The sequence below is a fragment of the Neomonachus schauinslandi genome, chromosome 5 (assembly GCF_002201575.2).
Source record: "Neomonachus schauinslandi chromosome 5, ASM220157v2, whole genome shotgun sequence".
NCBI lineage: Eukaryota > Metazoa > Chordata > Mammalia > Carnivora > Phocidae > Neomonachus > Neomonachus schauinslandi.
In genome coordinates, this window is record NC_058407.1 from 75,883,170 (window position 1) to 75,906,257 (window position 23,088).

The 23,088-nt window shown below is 42.9% G+C and overlaps 1 protein-coding gene across 12 annotated transcripts in view; it reads left to right on the forward strand.

Annotated features, from left to right (window-relative positions):
* Positions 1–15,995: 15,995 nt before the first annotated feature.
* The window catches only part of CAPRIN2 (caprin family member 2), a 45,879-nt gene continuing 38,786 nt past the window's right edge, over positions 15,996–23,088 (forward strand). For 6 of the 12 annotated variants that reach the window (XM_021690504.1, XM_021690502.1, XM_044914897.1 and 3 more), the window contains exons 1-2: positions 16,045–16,236; positions 18,180–18,242. In XM_021690504.1, coding sequence (XP_021546179.1) covers positions 16,060–16,236; positions 18,180–18,242 — 240 coding nt within the window. In that variant the 5' untranslated portion in view covers positions 16,045–16,059. Of the gene's footprint in view, positions 16,237–18,179; positions 18,243–23,088 lie in introns of all 12 variants that reach the window. The other 6 variants (XM_044914896.1, XM_044914893.1, XM_044914898.1 and 3 more) reach the window with 2 other exon arrangements.

The following is a 23,088-nucleotide window of genomic DNA, read 5'->3' on the forward strand; positions in this document are numbered from 1 at the left end:
AAAGTTTCTGCTGTACCAAACTTTAAACTTCATATTATCCTTATTATTATTATTATTCTTTTATCTTGACAGATTTGGCATCCTTTCACCTGGCTATGAGCAGAAAGCCCTTGAATTCCTGGCTACAAGGCATGAAGAGTGGAAGGTTGGGGGTTGAAATCCACTTATTTTTTATTTACTTTTTATTTTTTTCTAAAGATATTATTTATTTGACAGAGAGAGAGAATGAGCAGGGGGAACAGCAGAGGGAGAGGGAGAAGGAGGCTTCCGGCTGAGTAGAGAGCCAGATGTGGGGCTTGATCCCAGGACCCCGGCTGAAGGCAGACACTTAACTGACTGAGCCACCCAGGTGCCCCCCAAGAATCATTTCATTGTCAGCCTACAGAAAAACAGTAAGCATTCTCTCACGATTCCTCGTGAGGTTAAGGTAAATATTCTTTTTGTTTTTAAGATTTATTTATTTAATAGAGAGCACGAGCAGGGGTGGGGGAGGGTAAAGGGAGAGGGAGAGAGGGAGAAGCAGACTTCCTGCTGAGCACGGAGGGGGGGGCCCCCCCACCCCCCACCCCCCACCCCCCGTGGGGCTCCATCCCACGACTCTGAGATCAAACCTGAGCTGAAATCAAGAGTCTGACACTCAACCAACTGAGCCACCCAGATGCCCGGGTAAATATTCTTATTATTTTATTTTATTTTTATTTAAATTCAAGTTAGTTAACATATATTGTAATATTGGTTTCAGGAGTAGAATTTCGTGATTCATCCCTTACATATAACCCCCAGTGCTCATCCCAACAAAATATTCTTATTTTTAAAATAGGTAATTCACTGAATTTATTCTGGCACAGACATCTGCTTTAAAGCTTTAATTAAAACAGCATGGTTTTAAAAAAAATTAAAAAAAAAAATAAGGGCGCCTGGGTGGCTCAGTCGGTTAAGCATCTGCCTTCGGCTCAGGTCATGATCCCAGGGTCCTGGCATCGAGTCCCGCATCGGGCTCCCTGCTCTGTGGGGAGCCTGCTTCTCCCTCTCCTCCCCACTTGTGCTCTCTATCTCACTATCTCTGTCTCTCTCAAATAAATAAAATCTAAAAAAAAAAAAAAATTTTAAAACAGCATGGTTTTAAAGAGATTAGTTGCCAATAGACTGAAAAATATCAATATTGTGATGAACATGAAACAGATAGAGGAAGATTGAGATCAAATAATAAGAAGCAGCTCAATTACTTTTGGGGAGGTGGACCTGGCCCACCCCACTTTTGCCTGATTTTAATTTCAAACAAAAAGAAACCAAGGAAGGCATTTCAAATTGGACAGCTAGAAAGGGACACTGGACAGGGAAGTAGGGACATGACATAGAGAAAGTAAGGCAGCTAATAAAAGGGACATTATTAAGCCCCGAGCTACCTTGTGGGAAAATTCTGGGAGATAAGGCAACATAAAAATTTCAGAACTGTCGGACGCCTGGGTGGCTCAGTCGTTAAGCGTCTGCCTTTGGCTCAGGTCATGATCCCAGGGTCCTGGGATCGAGTCCCACATCAGGCTCCTTGCTCAGTGAGGAGCCTGCTTCTCCCTCTCCCTCTGCTGCTCCCCCTGCTTGTGCTCTCTCTCTCTCTGACAAATAAATAAAAATCTTTAAAAAAAAAAAATTTCAGAACTGTCCCACCCGAGGGATGAAGGACCTGAAAAGTCACGGGTGAGGGCTGCTGTGTGTGTGTGTGTGTGTGTGTATGGGGGTGTGTGTAATTTTCTGTGCATCTGACCTCCCCCGCAATCCTACAGAGCACTTTCTGCGACTAGGGACAGGAAGGGTAGGTCCTCAGGCATGAGGATGCAGATGCTGACAGTTGTAAATCACAGGAACACACCGTCGGGTGTTTGGAATGTGAGCAGGGCACATGGCAGCTGCTACGCATGTTCATGACGGTGAGGTAAACGGGCTTCATTGTTGCTGATGGGAATCTCAGTGGTACTGCCTTTAATGGGGGCGGAGTGATTTGGCAACACTTACCCAAGTACAACTGATTCAGTAATTCTGCCTTTAAGGATTTCTCTGCCAGACACTCTCACAAATGTGCAAAATGGTATACGAATAAGACTATTCCTTGAGGCATTGTTTGTCACGGCAAAAGGTCAGAAATACCCTTAGTCTTCTTCACTAGAGGTGGGATTAAATAAAACTGGTGCCATAATACATTCATTCATTCATTCATTCATTCATTTATTTATTTATTATAAGATTTTATCTATTTATTTGATAGAGAGAGAGAGAGCGAGAGCAGGAACAACAAGCAGGGGGAGAGGGAGAAGCAGGCTTCCTGCTGAGCAGGGAGCCCGACGTGGGGCTCGATCCCGGGACCCTGGGATCATGACCTGAGCCGAAGGCAGACGCTTAACGACTGAGCCACCCAGGCGCCCCTCCATAATACATTTAAACAGTGTGAACGAACCTGGTTTGAAAGAACGAGGAAGCGCCTTAGACGGTGACCCGGGAGGACTGCAGAGAGATTCCGTCAGGAGAGAAAAAGCCGAGTGGCAGTGTTTGTATGCAAACATTTGGCCAAAAAAGACGGTTAGTGGTGGGAGAATAGGTGTGTGTATTTACTGTATGTGCATCAAAATCTACGGAAAGATACCCAAGAAACAGTGCTGGTTGCCTTGGAGGAAGGGAAGTGAGGAGAAGAGCGAAGGGGGAGACGTTTCCTTCTGCAGAGTGCTGTACTGCATTACCTATTCAAAAGTAAAATTTCAGTAATTTACAAAGAGCGTTTTATCTTGAAGGCAGGAGGGAGCTACTCAAAGTTTGTTTTGATCTTTCAGTGATGATAGAGAAGTGACATGATCAGACCTGTTGGGACAGACTGGCAGTGAGGAGGGATGAACAGGGCTTTAGGGAGGCAATGACTGAAGAAAATAAAAGTGGGAACACAAGTTTCATTCCCAAACAATTCCAAACAACAGGGAAGATTATTTAGCTGTTACCCTCTCAGACAGTGTACTCGGGTCGATGGGAGCCTTGGTCTGAAGGTAATAAGCAATGGGGTATCTGTTCTGTGCTTTTAGGTTCTGGATGTCTATATGGCATCCATGAATCACAGCCAGTGTTTACCCTTTTGCAAGTCAACTTGTCTGGAACTCACACATCTTTTTTTTTTTTTTTTTAAAGATTATTTATTTATTTATTTGACAGAGAGAGACAGCGAGAGTGGGAACACAAGCAGGTGGGGTGGGAGAGGGAGAAGCAGGCTCCCCGCAGAGCAGGGAGCCCGATGTGGGGCTCGATCCCAGGACCCTGGGATCATGACCTGAACCGAAGGCAGACGCTTAACGACTGAGCCACCCAGGCGCCCCTGGAACTCACACATCTTATCCTCTCACACACCAAGCCAATATTTCCCCTGCCCTAAATCACCCCGCAGCAACTAGAGACCACTCCCTATGGCACCAAGCCTGCTGAAATTATTCAGACTAACCAACTCTAAACTGGTTACTTTGCTTGGCCTTGTCTTTCCTGCAGAACCCCGATCATGGCCCTGGCCTATGCCTTCCCCTCACTCCTGCTTCTGCCTCCTCACCAAAACCTGGTGCTCCCCATGCAGCCCTGGGTGGGGTGGCAGGCCCCCTCCCGGTGGGAAAGGTAAGGAACACAGATCTTCTTTCAATGGCATGGACCTCTCTGTGTTGTCACTCAGTCACCTCCACAAATTAAAACCCCAAAGGTACAAATGAGACAGTATTGAATTTTGGATAATAAACATTACTTGGGGCAAATTTTTGGGTCTAGAAGAATGCAAAGTATCTCAGACTGTTTTCTAGTCTAGGCTCTTCCTAGGAAATCTGAGAATCTGCAATAAACTGAGGAAGTAAGTGCTATAAGACAAGAGAGAAAGCAAGATTGCTTTGTCTGTGGCCCAGTTACAGAATTAAACCCGGATGAGACAAGGATTTCGGAGACAAAAAAGAATAAAAGACTCAGGAACCAATGGATTATACTGCCTGGCAGCTACAACAGTTGGTATGCGTGAAATATGAGTTCAGGCCTCCCCAGGAGAAATCTTCATGGTTAGGGCTTTCCTTCACCTTCTACACTTCGATGCTCTCTGCCATTAGAGTATATAAATTTCCACTTATGACAAAACTAAAACCGGGGTCCTTAAAAAAAAACCTAAAAAAAACCAAACAGCTTTATTAGGATAAACCCCACACACCATATATGTTAGTTTCCTAGGGCTGCTGTAACAAATTACTACAAACTGGGGCGCCTGGGTGGCTCAGTTGTTAAGCGTCTGCCTTCGGCTCAGGTCCTGGGATCGAGCCCCGCATCGGGCTCCCCACTTGGCGGGGAGCCTGCTTCTCCCTCAGCCTGCCGCTCCCCTTACTTGTGCTCTCTCTCGCTCTGTCAAATAAATAAATAAAATCTTTAAAAAAGAAAATCCCCAAAACCAAACAACAACAACAACAAAAAAACAAGTTACTACAAAGTGCCTTAAAACAACAGAAATGTATTCTGTCACGGTTCTAGAGACTAGAAGTCCAAAATCAAGGTGTCAGCAGGGCCATGATCCCTCCAAAGTTTTGGGCAAGAATCCCTCCTTTCCTTTTCCTAATTTCTGGTGGCTGTTGGCAATCCTGGTGCTCTTTGCCTTGTAGCTCTGGGGCTTCAGTCCCTAGCTCTGTCTTCCTGTGGCCTTCTTTCCCATTTCTCCTCCGTGTCTTCAAATCTCTCTCTTCTAACGAGGACACCAGTGGATTTGGGGCTCGCCCTCATCCAGTATGACCTCACCTTAACTTGATTACATCTGCAAAGACCTTATCTCCAAATAAAGTTATATTCTCAGGTACTGGGGGTAGGCACTTCAATGTATCTTTTTTGGTGGACACAAATCAACCTACAACACCGTACAATTCACCCCTTTAAAGTTTACAATTTAGTGGTTTTTAGTATATTCACAGCAGTGTGCAACCATGACCACTTTCAACCTTAGAACATTTTCATCCCCATACCAGGAAGCCCGATACATTTGGCAGTCTCTCTTCATTTCCCCTCTACAACTACCCCCAAGCCCTAGGCAACTACTAATCTACTCTCTATGAAGATAGATTTGTCTATTCTGGACATGTCACATAAATGGAATCATGCAGTATGTGGCCCTTTGTGTCTGGCTCTTTTTCTCATAGTGCGGTGTTGTCAAGGTTCAGCTTTGCTGTTTCCAGTGTACTTCATTCTTTTTGATGGTTGAATAATATTCCTTTGTACGAGTACACCACATTTTATTTATCCACTCGTCAGTTGATAGACATTTGGATTGCTTCTCCTTTTTGATTATTTGAATAATGCTGCTATGAAAATTTGTGTTTCGATTTTTGTGTGGAGATAGGTTTTCATTTCTTGTGGTATACAGCTAGGAATATATACTTGGCATTGCTGGGTCATATGGAGACTGCATGTTTATCTGAGGAACTGCCACACTGTTGTCCCAAGTGGCTACACCATTTTACACTCTCACCAGTAGTGAGAATTCCAACCAATTGATCCACAGCCTTGTCAACATTTATTATTATCTGTCATTTTGATTGGAGCCATCCTAATAGGTGTGAAGTGGCATCTCACTGTGTTTTGATTTGAATTTCTTTGATGAGCAGTGATGTTATGCATCTTCTTATGTATTTATTGGCTATTTGTACATCTTTGGAGAAATTCCTAATCAGATTTTTAACCCATTTAAAAATTGGTTTGTCTTTTTATTATTTAGTGTAAGAGTTCTTTATATTTTCTTATCTAAAAATGTGTAAGGGGCGGGCGCCTGGGTGGCTCAGTCATTGTGCGTCTGCCTTCGGCTCAGGTCATGGTCCCAGGGTCCTGGGATTGAGCCCTGCATCAGGCTCCCTGCTCCGCGGGAAGCCTGCTTCTCCCTCTCCCACTCCCACTGCTTGTGTTCCCTCTCTTGCTGTGTCTCTGTCAGGTAAATAAACAAAATCTTAAAAAAAAAATGTGTAAGGGGTACCTGGCTGGCTCAGTTGGTTAAGCGTCTGGGTCTTGATCTCAGGGTCATGAGTTCAAGCCCCATATTGGGCTCCATGCTGGGTGTGGAAACTACTTAAAAAAAAAAAAATAACTGGAAGCAATCTCACTCTTGATTTCCTAAAGCACTTTTCTTTTGACTGCTGTGATTTAGTGACCCCTTACACTTGGCTTTCTATGATGTGTGCATTTGCCTCACCTCTTGATTTTTTTTTTTTAAGATTTTATTTATTTATTTGACAGAGAGAGACAGGAAGAGAGGGAACACAAGCAGGGGGAGTGGGAGAGGGAGAAACAGGCTTCCCGCCAAGCAGGGAGCCCGATGCGGGGCTTGATCCCAGGACCCTGAGATCATGACCTGAGCTGAAGGCAGACGCTTAACGACTGAGCCACCCAGGCGCCCCTTTGACGATGTTTTTAATGACTTTTGTATCTTCCTAGCTGCTCAATATTTTAATGATTAAAAAATAATTAAAAAATTTAAAAACATATATAATAATATATAATATGATATATATTATTGATGATACAAGTACCTTATGAGGTATGTGATTTGCAAATATTTTTCCAATTCTGTGGATTGTCTTCATTTTTTTTTTTGGTGGGCAGCAAAGCAAGTTTTTCTGAGCGATAGCAAAGTGATAATACAAAGCTCCCAAGGAGGGAGGGGACTTGAAAAGATTACCACCAGAGTTTCTAAGTCTAGGGGTTTTTAGGGGCTTGTTGACAGGCTGTTTTAATTTGATTAACTCTCCCTGAGCCTGTCATCCAATCAGGTTTTTGTCCCCTTATCTATCATGTGGAAAAGGTGGAGGGCTCCTTCCAGGGTGATACAAAATCCTTTCAAGGGCGGTGTCCTCGTAGGGCAGGGGTTTTGTCCCTGCCTGCCTGCCTTCCAGCTATCCTTCATCATTCTCCCCTCTGAAGAGGTAACCGTAACTGCTGTTAGGGAAAAAGGGCGATGACTGATCATAGCTACTTCCTGCTGGTCAGGGACATTGGATGGGGCGACAGTCAGGGTTCCTCTCGTCCAATATATCAAGGGGTCCCCTGTAGATGTCTGGTTTGACTTCCACATGAGGCTCCATCTGAACCACCACCATTTGGAGTTTGATGACCTTTACTGGTTGGTTGTCCTTAATGATGGTGGAGATCCTGGACGAGCCCCCCAAAATGTTGCAGGATTTTTTTCTCCCTCAGCACCCGCGGTTCTTGGTCACACCACTTTGAAGAATGAAGAGGCAGACCAGACAGAGTGGTGGGCAGCAAAGCAAGGTTTATTGAGTGATAGCAAAGTGATAATACAAAGCTCCCAAGGAGGGAGGGGACCCGAAGGGTTGTCCCATTTTTTTAAATACAATTCTACATTCACATTTATTTATCCAATACAATGGAAATACAAAGGAAAAAGCTACCGTGTCTCAGTACGTAAGGGACAGAGCTTTTTTTCCAACCTTTTAAACCTTTCATATTTTACTCTAAAAGCTACTGTTGTCCAACAACATTTATGTATCACAGTGTATCCACATCAAAACTGATGGCAAAGTTACATGTCTCAAGGGAACTTTTTTCATTTTCTTGATTGTGTCCTTTGAAGCACAGAATGTTTTCTATTTTGCTGAAGTTCAATTTATCTATTTATAATTCTATTGCTGTGCTCTTGGTTGATGTAGTTTTGGAATATAGGTGAGGTTCAGTGGGGTCGAGTCCAAAGCCAACACCAAGAAAGAATTTTTGAGACGTCTGGTGGTTTTATTAAAGCACCGGGAGAGGCTCTCCCGTGGGCAGAAAGAGCTGCTGCGTGGGGGTCTTGAGGAGTGGCTGACTGGGAGTTGGGGAAGTAAGGAAAAGGGAGGTTTTGAAAGAACTTTCATACGCTAAAGACCACTGACATACAAGATACCTACAAGATACCAGAGGTCTTGTCATTGTCAAGTTAAGGTTATTTTCCCCTTTAGCAAGGTATTAACATTAAGATATTTGGGAGATCCCTGGAAGAATGTCACACATGTCCCACCCAGGAGTCGGGGGTAGGGGGAGGTTGCCGGGTGTCAGCTTGTGTTTTGTCTTCAGCCAGCCTTCTGCCCCCTCATCCATGTGTCACACCTATTGCTTATTAAAAATGAGTAAATAATTTATGTGAGAAGTTCTGGGATAACAAAGTGATGGTGAATAAGAAGTGTTTCTTTCTTTTTTTTTAAAGACTTTATTTATTTAATTGACAGAGAGAGAGATAGCGAGAGAGGGAACACAAGCAGGGGGAGTGGGAGAGGGAGAAGCAGGCTTCCCGCCGAGCAGGGAGCCTGATGCGGGGCTTGATCCCACGACACTGGGATCATGACCTGAGCCAAAGGCAGTCACTTAACCAACTGAGCCACCCAGGCGCCCCAGAAGTGTTTTTCAAATGGCAAAATAAGTTGTACTTTTTTAGGATAACTTTTTCATGTTTCATTTAGGATTCTTGTCCTTTTATGAGAGGAAGAATTATGCAGGTGACCATTTACTCAAATACTTACTATCATATATTACTGTTGTGGTTCCTATTTGGATAACTAACGTTTCTATTAAAAAAATGAGCTATCACATAAAAGCCTATTTTTCTAATTTCTAACTTGTTCACAGGAAAGTAAAAAGAAGAGAATTAAAATCATATGAAATTCTATCTCCCAAAGCTAACTCAGAGTTAAAATTTGTGGGGCACCTGGCTGGCTCAGTTGGTAGAGCATGAGACTCTTGATCTCGGGGTCTTTTTTTTTTTATTCTTTGTATTTTTTAAAAAGATTTTTATGTATTTGAGAGAGAGAGAAAGCACAAGCAGGGGGAGGGGCAGAGGGAGAAACAGGCTTCCTGCTGAGCAGGGAGCCCCACGTGTGTCTCCATCCCAGGACCCTGGGATCAGGGACCTGAGCTGAAGGCAGACACTCAACCTACTAAGCCACCCAGGCGCCCCTGATCTTGGGGTTTTGAGTTCAAGCTTCATATTTGGTGTAGAGCTTACATTAAAAACTAAAAAGTTAAAATTTGTTTTAATAGAAAAATGCTTACTATATTTTAAGTGAAAATAGAATTACCACATATGTTTAGTTCATTCCCATTTTTGTAAATAAAATTATACACATATTTGCTTGGAAATAAATCTGGAAGATAAGCAAAAAAATTAATAGTGGTTACCTTTGGAGAGAATTTTTTTCTTGTTTGATATCTCGAATAAACATATGCTATAAACAACAGAGGAAAATAACTTCTAACCTTTCCTATGCATATTTAAAATTAAACATTTTACAAAATCACGATTGTATTAATAATGTTTTATGTCATGTTATTATCCTACTTTTTTTAAAACTTCACATATCATGTTATTGAATATTCTTTAAACAGATTATTTGTATTGCTGGAATTATAATTCATGGATCAGAGTCACCTTACTTAGTTATTACTCTATCATTGAATGCCTAGGTTGTTATCATTTTTCATCACTTAAGAAATGCTGTAATTAACATTTTTATAAATAAGCAGCAATGTCCACAATAGCCAAACTATGGAAAGAGCCAAGATGTCCATCAACAGATGAGTGGATAAAGAAGATGTGGTGTAGGGGTGCCTGGGTGGCTCAGTCGTTAAGTGCCTGCCTTCGACTCAGGTCATGATCCCAGGGTCCTGGGATCGAGCCCCGCATCGGGTTCCCTGCTCTGCGGGAAGCCCACTTCTCACTCTCTCACTCCCCCTGCTTGTGTTCCCTCTCTCGCTGTGTCTCTCTCTGTCAAATAAATAAATAAAATCTTAAAAAAAAAAAGATGTGGTGTATATATATACAATGGAATATTACGCAGCCATCAAAAAACCCAAAATCTTGCCATTTGCAATGACTTAGATGGAACTAGAGGTTATTAAGCTAAGCGAAATAAGTCAATCAGAGAAAGACAAGTATCATATGATCTCACTGGTATTAGGAATTTTTTTTAAACATTTTATTTATTTATTTGAGAGAGAGAATGAGAGAGAGAGAGCATGAGAGGGGGGAGGGTCAGAGGGAGAAGCAGACTCCCCGCTGAGCAGGGAGCCCGATGCGGTACTCGATCCCGGGACTCCAGGATCATGACCTGAGCCGAAGGCAGTTGCTTAACCAACTGAGCCACCCAGGCGCCCTGATATTAGGAATTCTTAATCTCAGGAAACAAACTGAGGGTTACTGGAGTGGTGGGGGTGGGAGGGATGGGGTGGTTGGGTGATGGACATTGGGGAGGGTATGTGCTATGATGAGCGCTGTGAATTATGTAAGACTGATGAATCACAGACCTGTACCTCTGAAACAAATAATACATTATATGTTAAAAAAAAAAAAAGATAGTAGGAAGGGAAAAATGAAGGGGGGGAAATTGGAGGGGGAGACAAGCCATGAGAGACTATGGACTCTGAGAAACAAACTGAGGGTTTTAGTGGGGAGGAGGATGGTGATGGGTATTAAAGAGGGCACGTTCTGCATGGAGCACTGGGTGTTATACGCAAACAATGAATCATGGAACACTACATCAAAAACTAATGATGTAATGTATGGTGAGTAACATAATAAAATTAAATTTTAAAAATTTTATAAATAAATTATTGTCTACATCTCTGCTTATTTCCATAGGTGAAGTTCCTAAAATAAGGACTATTGGGTCAAAATATAAGACTGTTTTAAGATGTCTTACTGACTGAATTCCTTTGAAGATGTAGTAATACTGAATTGTTTATTCCTTTTAGCTTCAATTCTGCTAGTGTAATTAATTGCCTACTTCTATATTTTCTATGGAAGTAGCAAGGAAAAGGGGTGAAAAACTTGGGATGCCCTTTGCATTAGTAGGCAGGAGACCTAGATTCTTTAGGTCCTTGGAAAACTCCCAGATGACCAGAACCTTTACTTGTCTTATCTTCAAGATAAGGGAGGGATTTCACAGCCCTAAAATTCTCTAGTTCTCCCCAGGCTAGCAGGAGAAATGCGGGGCTCTGCATCGTCAGAAAAGCAGCAAATGAAGATACCTCCATGAAGGATATGTTTTTGTGGTCCCTTACCAAGAGATATGCTTTTCCTTTTTCTTTAAAAAAAAAAAAAAGACTTTAATCTGTATACCGGAGGTGAGGCTCAAACCCGCAACCCTGAGATCAAGAGTCACACGCTTCACTGACTGAGCCAGCCAGCCCCCCCAAAATATACTTTTTCATAAGTGAACTAAAGTCTTTAAAAACACCGTTAAGCAGGTATTATTATGTCTGTCTTATAGCTCAAGGATCTGAGGCCCAGAGAATTTGAGTAACTTGCCCAAGATCACTCAACTAAGTGGCAGAAATTAGAATGAAATATAGTTTTGTGTGGCTCCAAAGTCTGTGTTCTTGACACTTTACAATATTTGGAAGTTGGACAGAAATTATATATTTATGGGCTTGATATTATTGACCACACACACATTCGCAAGTTCTACACTGATCCTTTCTCCTAAGAATTTTTATTCATACATATATATAAAGTTTATTTTTTTTTGTAATCTCTGTACTCAGTGTGGGGCTCAAACTCACGACCCCAAGATCAAGAGTTGCATCCTCCTCCAATTGCACCAAACAGGCGCCCCAAGAATTTTTATTTCAAAGGGACTTAAAGGTGAAGTACTATTACTGCATTAATTCCAATACCAGAAAAACCGTATAAACCGAACCACTGGGAATGTGGTATTATAATTTTATGAAAAAATAAGCCCACACGAATAACTTTAGAAGCTATAGGAATTCTCTCAAAAATGCCTGAAACTATTATGGCAACTTTTTGTTTCTGCCTGAAGTCTATATTGGCCAGTCCTTTATTTTCATAAGTTTCTCTCCTCAGATATTTGAAAAGATACCTTATGAATCTGAAAGCATGTGAAAGTGCAATATTTTATTTAATTAATTAATTTATTTATTTTTAAAAGATTTTATTTATTTATTTGAGAGAGAGAATGAGACAGAGAGCATGAGAGAGGGGAGGGTCAGAGGGAGAAGCAGACTCCCTGCCGAGCAGGGAGCCCGATGCGGGACTCGATCCCGGGACTCCAGGATCATGACCTGAGCCGAAGGCAGCCGCTTAACCGACTGAGCCACCCAGGCACCCCATGAAAGTGCAATATTTTAAACAATTTTACTTGATTAGATGTTTCCTGAGAATCTCTGTCTTTCTTAGACTTCTTGTTATTTTTCTTGGTCCCTTTTTTCCCTCATGTTAACACTTTGCAAAGCCTTGCAGAACCACAGAGAAGCAGATTTCTATCACCCATAACAAAATTTCTAAGATCATTTCTTGTATCTCCACCCATATGCTTCCAGCTTCAGCATCCTTTCGTGAATTAATCTTTCCAGTTTCAACAACATGAAGCTACATTAATTTTCAGTGACTACAGTATAACCATCCCTGTGGGAACCATACATTTGCCAGACAATGCACATATAAAACCTTCACATTTTCAAGGGTTGTAAAGTTTGGCTGTTTTTATAGAAATCAAACAAACCATCCATTACAAATCTTTAGTATTTTTGTTTTTCTATTTTATTGACTTGGTTGTTTTTGCTATTTATTCCTGCAGCTTTTATTGAATTCCCTCTCAGCTCCAAGAGAGCAGGGGCTACCTGTGTCTCACTTACCATTATATCCCTATCACCCAACACATAGCAGATGCCCAATCTGTCTCCCCCCAGGTTTATTGAGATATAACTGACATATAATGATAAATATTTGTTGAATGACTGAATGTATGTGTTCTTTCCCTCTGGATTGGAAGTGACACTTTTAAAAAAAATCACATTTTAAATATAGTATTTCTTTGCTAAGTTTGAAGGGGACTTTCTACAAATTACCTCATAGTTGGCAAGACAAATCAAGGTGCTGTAGAAAATAGGGAGTGGGGGAGAGGAAAATAGATGATAAATTTGTGCTTTGGGCATGTCGTTCCAAAATAAACCAGATTCACTGGCTTAAAAGATCTTCTCTAGCAGGAAAGCTTTTTTCCTGAATCACTTTTTTCTTTTTTTCAGAAGACATCACTGCAATGTTATCTACTGAGCTACAATCTCCCGCAAATGTTATGTTATGCTGTACCTTACTGGACTTGAAATTTAATTATTTTTGTTTTTGCATTCCTTCTCGATTCATTTTCTGAGTCCATTTTGGGAAATAAATTCATACAGATTTACTCCAAATTATTCCATTTAATGGAATATTTAGGACCTATGGCCAGATCTATATGACCCAAGGGATAGTTTTCCCCTGGTCAGTTAGAAGGCAAATATATCATGATTAATATGACTGAAATACCATTCTTAGGTATTAGTTCAGGCTACAACAGTCATAACCTGTGCTGTAACTTTGTGCCTCCTCATTGATCCAAAAGTGTGTCCTTCACATTTTTAAAACTATGTCCAGTTTTTTGTTTCCTTTCATGTTCAGCAGCTTCTGTTCTCTCTAGTTATAAACAATGAAACAAATGGACAGTCTAGTATTTGTCTTACCCTCAAGGTCACATATGGGATTCAGAGATTCAAAGCTAAAATGCAACATTCAGGTACATTACTTCAGGAGGGGCTGAAAAGAACAGAGATAGTAAGTGGCAAAATACTGTATCAGGGAATGTTAAAAATCATGATAATTTTTGCGTGGGCTTGGCTGACACTTTTTAAACTGGACCATCGTTTCCTTGATTATATTTTTGACTTTATTCTTTTCTTGCTGGTCTAAATAAATTTTATCAGAGCCTCAGGGACAGGACCTAAATCAATTCTATGTGGTGTAATAGCTGGACACAAGTTGGGGCCCAGATGTTGCTGGGTGTCCCTCCCCCCCATTATTAGTTTGGTATGAGAAACACCATGCCTTTCTTCAGAAACAGTGATGTGTTTCCAGCCTTTTCAGTTGATTTTATGCAACCTTACCAAGATTTTTATCAGTCTTTTCTCTGAGTGCCAACAGATCCGTTTGCTTCAAAGCGGCAAATGACATAGCCTAAATAAACATAATCTTATATCGAGGGCTGCGCCGAGTCTCACTCACTCCGTTTTTATGGCAATGCTGATTCGGGGCATTCTGCTCTCACAGGCTGAGTCCTTTCTGAACAAACAGTGATTTTCCCCATCCTACTGTGAAGGATGGAATCTGGGAGGGCAAAGGCACGCCAGCATTTCAAGAATGCGCACCTGAACCCCAGAGGCTCAAGCTCGTTTCACTGGTAATTCCACAAAGGGCGCGCTGCCCTTTTCTGACGATCGAAATCACCTGTTCAAGGTCGCACATCCACTAGTTACCCGCGTGCAATCAGCAAGGTCGGGCAGGGCTGCTGGGTTTACGGCCCGTTGACTCTCCGCGACACACCGGGCCCACCTGGGGCCCCGCAATCTGCGCAATCGCGGGGAGAACGCGCCCTCTCGCGACCGATTTCCCGTCGCAGCCGGGCCTGGAACAAACGCCCTCCGGGGCCGAGACCCGCGGTGGCGGCGGCAGAGGGGACTGGGGCACCGGAAGGAGGCGGTGCCGGGGCGGCCCGAGGATGCGCGTGCGGGCGGATGGGGGCGGGGGGCGCCTATATAAGCCCCGCGCGGCGGAAAGGGCGGGCCTGGGCGAGAGCGGCTTAGTCGGCGGAGTGCCGGGCGCCGCAGACGCCGCCTGCGAGGACAGGGAGGGGAGAGGGAGGAGGCGGGAGGAGGAGACGCAAGTGCGGGGTGGCGCCAGTCCACCTCCGCAGCTCTCCTGGCTCCCGCCGGCTTTCGAAGGCGGGCCCGGGCTGCGGCAGCGGCAGCGGCCTCGGCGGCCTGCGGAGGTGAAGCCGAGCTGCGGCGGCCTGGGTCGACGCGGCGTGGGGAGGCTGCCCACCCGATTAGGGTGGGCAGGGCTGGGTGGCCGCCGCGGCGGTGAGGTGGAAGGGCGGCTCGGCATCCTCGGGGCGGGGCGGTCGAGGGCAGGTGGCCTGTGCATTTTCTTCCAGGTCGGCCTCCCCAGGGGCACCTGCAGAAGGGGCCCCAGCCTGGTGCCTTGGCGTCCGGAAGGCTTGTGGGAGGGGCGCGGGTCGGTGCCTTCGGGGCGCTGAAGTGGCCGCCCCGTGGAGGCGACTCTCGCGCTGGCCCCTGCGGGGGCTGAGGATCAGCGCTGGCCTGCATGGGGCCTGTTATGCCCTTGCTTCGGGGGTGCTCCGTAAGGTGATGCGCGGGGGGGAAGGGGGTGCGAGGACCACTTTCCAGGGCGGTGTAAGGCTCGCGAAGATGAGCCTTTAAACTGGTGTGGTGTGAATGGTTACGGTTTAGTCTAAACGGAACAGAAAACCAACTCGGGGCGCATGCAAGTACCTCGCTACAAATGTCCAGTAGTGACGGACTTGCCTTGTAGGCCCCAGACCAAGCGAAGGGAAGTTAGGGGTCTTGTTCAAGAAGCTACTCTTTAGTTAGTGAATGAGGCTCTAAAAGAATTTTGTGTTCGGGATTTTCTCTTAAATGGCGTTGTTTATGATTGGGTTTGGGGCTAGTGGTGAGGGATAATGTAGAGAGGTTTGAAAGGCTGCCTTAAGATCCTAATGGGGAGAGCTTATTTTTTTGTGTGTCATCATTTGACCATAGAAATTATTCAGAATGTGGATTGCCCTTAGGAGAAGAGAGGAGCTCTGAAGCCATTGCTTGATTAGCAGTTCTCCCTCTGTGGAAAGTTGAATTTCTGGAAACATCCCCCGTATTGTAGATTTTGCCTACGTAAAGGCGCTAGTGCTTGGTACTAATCACCTTAAAAGTAGTGAAATGGAAGCACAGTACCTAAAGCATAACTGGGTTTTGAGCTCACTTCTGTGGAAGAGAATTTTGAGGGAGAAGGTCTAGACTTCTCAAGGAAGTTAGTTAAAGCTTCCGTGTATTCCTCTACTCTGAATTTACTTTTATATCCGACTCTTTTTTTTTTTTTTTCTTCCTTCAGCTTCATCTGTTTCAATGGTGCAACTCTCTTCATCTCCTTTTGGTTACCAGTCACCTTCAGGCCGTTCAGAGGAGGGAAGAGAGGGGAATATGAAGTCAGCCAAGCCCCAAGTGAACCACAATCAGCATGGGGAAAGCCAGCGGGCCATGAGCCCCTTGCAGTCTACTCTCAGTTCTGCTGCCTCTCCTTCCCAAGCATATGAGACATATATTGATAATGGACTCATATGCCTTAAACACAAAATTAGAAACATCGAGAAAAAGAAGGTAACTTTCTCCCCCTCCCATCCCTGTATATGGACCATCTTTAATTAAAGGGTCAGGGAACTGACATTTTTACTTTTCTGTCAGGGCTCATAGGTATTCTTTCCTAAAAGATGTAACCTTGGGATTTAGCTGGCTGGAAACATACGAGCAGGTTAAATATTAGGTGTATTAAACATTTTCTGTTTGATATTTCAGCATAACTAAACACAAATATTCTTCATAGTAAAATTATTACGTATGCTACTGTTGAAATACTTGAAGAGGTAGCAAGCTCAGGTCAGATTAATTCTTTGAGTGTAGTATCAATGTTTCCTGATTTTTTTTAGCTTGTTTTCCTTGTGACTTTCTGCAGCAGTGTTGCAGTATAGCTACTGCGGTCGTTGGAAGCTTCAGTGATGATAGAGCCAGGAAACGTTTTAGCACCGATTTTTGTGTTGCTAGGTGATCGTTTAAGACTGGCAGGTGAAAGCATTGTGGAAAGCCTTATGAAGAGACGCCTTATAATCAGCCTAACGTTACAGTAAATGCTGATGTAAAGCTCCTACTCATTGCTCATTTCCTGAGTCATGTAGCCTGTGAAACAGTAGTGCATGTTGCTTTGTTGTGTCAGGATTCTCTTGCTTGTGACAGTGAGGTGAGTGAGTGACTGGACCTGGGAACTCCTGCATATTTTTATTCTATGACCTAGTTAAACCTTAGGGAAGTTGCTTTTAATGGAGGAGTGTGAAGAGATGGAGTCTAGTTGACTCTGTGTTGTCGCCCCGCCCACCCAGGTAGTGAAGATAGTGAAGAAAGGCCAGTTATTAGTAGCTTCTCTGTGGCCCTAGCTCTCACCAGTTGTCTTTTGTTGTCTTTTGAATGCATGCAGTTAGGCAGTTGATCACAAGTGTGATAAGGTGAGTGTGCCTGGGTCAGCACAAATTTCCTGCCACTATGGGAAACTAGTAAAAAGCAGGATCCATTCAAAGCAGGATCTGTTGATGGAGACTAATGTCTTCCTCCCCAGGCAGAGGAACTACATGAATACATGTATATATACTCTCTAGCTTAACTATAGTACTTCTTTAATTTTGAATACTTAATCTGGTCAGTACCAATGCTTTTGTTTCAAGCTTCTGGGAAAGCACTTTAAAGCTATAAAGCCAATATGGGAGGAGCCTAAATACTGCTTTTAGAATACCATAGTGGGTCATGTCATTACAGGGACAATAAATGCAAATTGTCATGTATTTACTGAAATATCAAATTTAATGTGAAAAAAGCTTTAAGTATTAATGCTAGAGAAAATACCTTATACCTTTTACATTTCTATACTTCCATTAAGAAGTTTGCTATTGGACAAATGCCACATAATTCAACAGGTAACTAATAGTTTAAGCATGAGGTTGGAGCAGGATTTCTCAGCCTAAATGCTACTGACATTTTTGTGCCAGATAATTCTTTGTTGGTTGGGGGAAGGGCTATCCTCTGCACTGTAGGATGATTAGCAGCATCCCTGGCTTTTTGCACAAGATGCCAGTAGCACTCTTCACCTCCTTCCCATCCTCCCAAGTAGTGACAACCAAAAATAATCTCTAGACATTGCCGTAGATCCCTGAGGGTCAGAATTGCCCCTGGTTGAGCACCACTGGGTTAAGGGCATACGATTGACTAGTTAAGTCCCTATGTGTTAAGTAGTCTAATAATAAATAGAGGCCATGAAGAGAAAAGAGTTTTATTACTGCTTAACTTCGTTCTAATACCAGACTAATGTTGATTGTAATATTTTTTTCCCTGACTGGACCTTAACCTACAGTTGCTGCTTGCCTTATAGTAAACTGGTATTCTTACAGATTAATAGCTTACTTCAACAACTTTGTTTTCATAAGAAGCACTCTGGCACTTAGTTTATTTCTTCAGAATTTTGTATCAGACTCTAGTAGATGCAAGTTTCTCTTTTGTAGCTCAAACTGGAAGACTACAAGGATCGCCTGAAAAATGGGGAGCACCTTAATCCAGACCAGTTGGTAAGTGGTTTATGATCCTTTGGTCACACTTGCTGTTTTTGTTTTTTTTTTTTTCTTAATAAAACTCTGGATGGGTTTGATGAGACCAAAGATTTGATAAGACCAGTGAAGAAAAGCCACTGGATTTTTCAAAAGACTGTCGTCTTCACCTTTGAGATCTTATAGATGTCTTCTGCTCTAGCAGATGGTATGGATGGGGTGTGGGTTGTTGCATTTAAGAGCGAAAATGTAGACCATCGCCAAGAGTTAACACATGGATTTAAATTAAACTTTCGCTAGGGTGGACTGAAGAAGAAGTTGGAGGGAAGACTAGCTTTCCACTGCTCACTGATTTATTCTAAACTGGCCATCTTTCTGCTCTAAAATGTCAAAGTATTTATTCTAGCTGGCCTAGGTTTTCCCCTTTTGCTTCCCCTTAATCCCTTTTGTGTTTTCTCCCTACCATTCTTTCCTAGATTGCCATGTCACCTCTCAGGAGGCATGTTTATCTGGCCTTTTTCTTTTTTAAACCTTACAATAAAAGAGTATTTGCAACTTTTAAAAATACTGTCTATGGTATACCTGGTAACTGTAAGTTTTATCTAATGTGGTGAAAGAGTTTTTGCAATATGGAAATAAAAGTGCTTTATTGATGTTTGCCTGATCACATGTCTTGGCTAAGAAGGGACAAAATTAAGTTATTTGGTCTAGTCTGTAGATCTGTTGTCTTTATCTTTTTTAACTAAGATTTTTGGTTGTGTATCACAGATACTGGCATTCGAGGTCCTTTCCCTTGCCATATTGACTCCTCTTCACTGACCTAGAATTTTTGTGATGTAGTAAATTATAATTTTGCTGAGGCACAGATTTGAATTGTGTGAGCTCTGAGAATGATGTGCTCACATAGCTGGTGAGAGGACTTAGCTGGACATCCAGCATTTCAACATAGCTTTGTTTTCAAGTAGTCATGGGTATTTTTAATAATTTTTATTTTTGATTAGCAGCATCCCTGGTTCAATAATTTTTAAGGTGATAATAATTCAAAGTGAATACTATAGGGACGCCTGGGTGGCTCAATAATTTTTAAGGTGATAATACTCTTCTTTGTGTAAATACCCTTGAAGGAAGTGTTCTGTTATAGTAGTATGCGATTTTTGGGAAATAGGGGGTTAGGGGTGGGGAAGTTGGTGGTTCTCATGGTAGCTGTCTAAGAAATAAATGTCTAGGACAAGCTATATTTCTGACTTCCAGCCAGGCAGACTCTAATCTCAGTCTTTCATTACTGTCTTCATAACTCTTATTTCTATAGTATTCACTTCGTTTTTTTTTTTATAGTACTTTTTTTTTTTTTTAAAGATTTTTATTTGTCAGAGAGAGAGAGGGAGCGGGCACTCACAAGCAGGGGGAGTGGCAGGCAGAGGGAGAAGCAGACTCTCCACTGAGCAGGGAGCCTGATGTGGGACTCGATCCTAGGACTGTGGGATCATGACCTGAGCTGAAGGCAGACGTTCAACCGACTGAGCCACCCAGGCGTCCCTATAGTATTCACTTTGAATTCTTGAGTTAAATGCTGACAACTGCCAAATTTACATTGACAATAGATAAGTCCTCAAAACCTTAGGTTCCTATGTTCAATTGCCTATTCGACATCTCCTGACTTCACCGTGCCCCCCCAAAACCTGTTCCTCCTCTAATCTTGGTGATGTCAGTTAATGGCTAGAGGAGTTAGAAGGATGGAGTTGGCCAAAAACCTTGGAGAATTTCTCATCTTTCTTCTGATACCACACATCTAGCCCATTAGCAAGGTCAGTTCTACCTTCAAGGTAAATCTGGAAACTGGCCCTTTCTCAAATTCCGCTTCTGCCATCCTGGTCCAAGCCGCATCATCTTTCATCTACATTACTGTAATAGCTTCCTCACAGGTTTTTCTACTTCTCTTTTCTCCAAGCCTGTTCTTGACATGGTAGCTTCAGTAATCCTGTTCAGATGCAAGTCAGTTGGACATTCCTCTGTTAAGTCTCCATTGGTTCCCATCATGGTGGCAAAATGTCCTTACTGTGGCTGACAAAGTCCTATAAAAGATGCTCCCTATTTCCTTGCACATCTTTATTACATTTCCTGCGCTTCCATCCCTTGCTAACTTCGTTCCAGCTACACTGGCCTTCTTGCTGTTCCTCACACAAGCCAGGCACGCTTCAGCTTTGCACATGCTGTTTCTAGTGCCTGGGATGCTTTTTCCCCAGGTGTCTAAATGGCTCAGTTTTCAGCCTCCTTCAGCTTTTTATTTTGAAGGTCATCTCGGTAAGGCTTTGTCCTGACAACGCTGTACCTCCATTCCCCCATTCAAACTCCTTAGCCCTTTGCCTTGCTTTCATTTCTTTTTTTTTTTTTTTAAAGATTTCATTTATTTATTTGAGAGAGAAAACTAGCTCTTGAGTAGGGGGGAGGGTCAGAGGGAAAGGGAGAGAGACTCTCAAGCCGGCTCTGCATGCACTTGAGTTCGGAGCCTACTCAGGACTCCATCCCATGACCCTGAGATTATGACCTGACTCAAAATCAAGAGTCAGATGCTTAACCGACTGGGCCACCCAGGAGCCCTGCCTTGCTTCTCTGACCAACTGTAAAGTTTATTTTGTTACTCTTTCTCTTAAAATGTCAGTTCCATTAAAGTGGAGATTCTGTCTGTTGCTGTTTTCCTAGTACTTAGGATAGTTTAGAGCATGTAGTAGACATGTAAAATATTTATTACATATAGATTTACTAAATATAAAATGAATGTTACATGTTTTTAGATACAATTAAGCATATAGTTTGTGGTACTTTTGAGAATAATCTCATACAAGCAATGTATATTTGAGGTAGAAATTTAGAAAATGCAGATAAATGGGAAGAAAAAGTCTATAATCCGACCCCTCAGAACCATCATCAGTAGTGTAGTATTTAATTAAAAAGCTCTTTTTTGTGTGTGAGTGAAGCGATAGAAGTTTATTAAGTGAAGATACAGAAAGCTCTCAAAGAGTGGGAGGGGTCCTGACAGGGTTGCGAACTTGGGCCTTTAGGGTAGGTCTTTTGTAGAAAGCTAATGGGGGAACTTAGGGAACTTAAATCCTTTTAACATCTCTATTGATAACACCTTGAATGGCTTACTTCCTTTTTAGGGGCTGATGATTCTTTGTTGGTCACAGGTGATTATCATAAAGACACCCACCCCACATGACCACACCTAGGGCAGGGTGGTCCGATTTGTCCCCTTATCTCTGGTTTCCCCACACCTCTACATTTTTGGGGATTTCTGTGAGCCTGATCACATAGCCCCCTATCTGTCTCTCCCTGCCTAGCCCCGCCTGTCCCTTACTCATTCCTCCCCCTGGAATAGTAACCCTAACTGCTGTTAGGGAATGGGATGATGAGCCCTCTGGCTGCTTCCTGCTGAAATGGGGCAGTGGGCTGTGTAGCAGTTAGAATCTCTCCAGGGGTCGGTCCACGGGCTTGTGGTATGGCTCCAGGGGGTCATGATGGGCAGCAAACGGTACACGCATCAGCACATGCAAAAGGATGAACGCAAAGTATTAGGCCCAAAATTATGGTCCTGTCCCTTAGATAAGATCCCCAATTAACCAATTTTGTCAAATAAATTAGTGGCTATCTTGATCTTATTTAATTGATCACAGATGTCATTTATTAACTAAGTTTATTTTTTAAAGTTGGTAATTCACATAGTTCAGAAATTAGGAGATATTTTATTACTGTTTTTTTTAAAGATTTTGAGAGAGTGCACGCAAGCATGAGCAGTGGGGAAGGGCAGAGGGAGAGGGAGAAGCAGGCTTCCCGCTGAGCCGGGAGCCCGATGAAGGGCTGATCCCAGGACCCTGAGATTACGACCAGAGCCGAAGGCAGATGCCTGACTGAGCCACCCTGGTGTCTCAGAAATTAGGAGATATTTTATTTTTTATTTTTATTTTTAAAAAAGATTATTTATTTATTTATTTGACAGAGAGAGAGAGCGAGAACAAGAGCACAAGTAGGGGGAGTAGGAGAGGGAGAAGCAGGCTTCCCGCCTAGCAGGGAGCCCGATACGGGGCTCGATCCCAGGATTCTGGGATCATGACCTGAGCCGAAGGCAGATGCTTAACGACTGAGCCAGCCAGGCGCCCCAGGAAATATTTTAAAAGACCGTTTTTTTGGGGGCACCTGGGTGGCTCGAGTCGTTAAGCATTTGCCTTCGGCTCAGGTCATGATCATGGGGTCCTGGGATCGAGCCCCGCATCGGGCTCCCTGCTCAGCGGGAAGCCTGCTCTCCCTCTCCCATTCCCCCTGCTTGTATTCTCTCTTGCTGTGTCTCTCTGCCAAATAAAGAAAATCTTAAAAAAAAAAAAAAGTTTTTCTTTTCACCCTGTCCTTCCTCTGTTCACTTATCTTACAAAGTACAGTAGTCCCCTCCATCTGTGGTTTTGCTTTCCCTGGTTTCAATTAACTGTGGTCAGCCTAGGTCTGGAAGTAGAAGATCCTCTACCATTCCCTGTGCTTGTGCTCTGTTTCTTTCTCTCTGTCAAATAAATCTTTTTAAAAAAAAAAAAGGGTCAATAGTAACCTAACACTTTCAGAGTGCCTACGGCCTTCAGCTCACTTCATCTCATCATGCAGGCATTTCATCAGCTCACATCATCATAAGAAGGGTGACTGCGGTACAGTGAGATATTTTGCAAGACCACATTCATAAAACCTTCATTACGGTATATTGTTATAATTGTTACATTTTACTGTCAATCTTTTTACTGTGCCTAATTTATAAATTAAACTTCATCGTAGGGATGTGTGTATAGGGAAGGAAAAAACAGTATTATACGGTTCAATACTATCTGGTTCC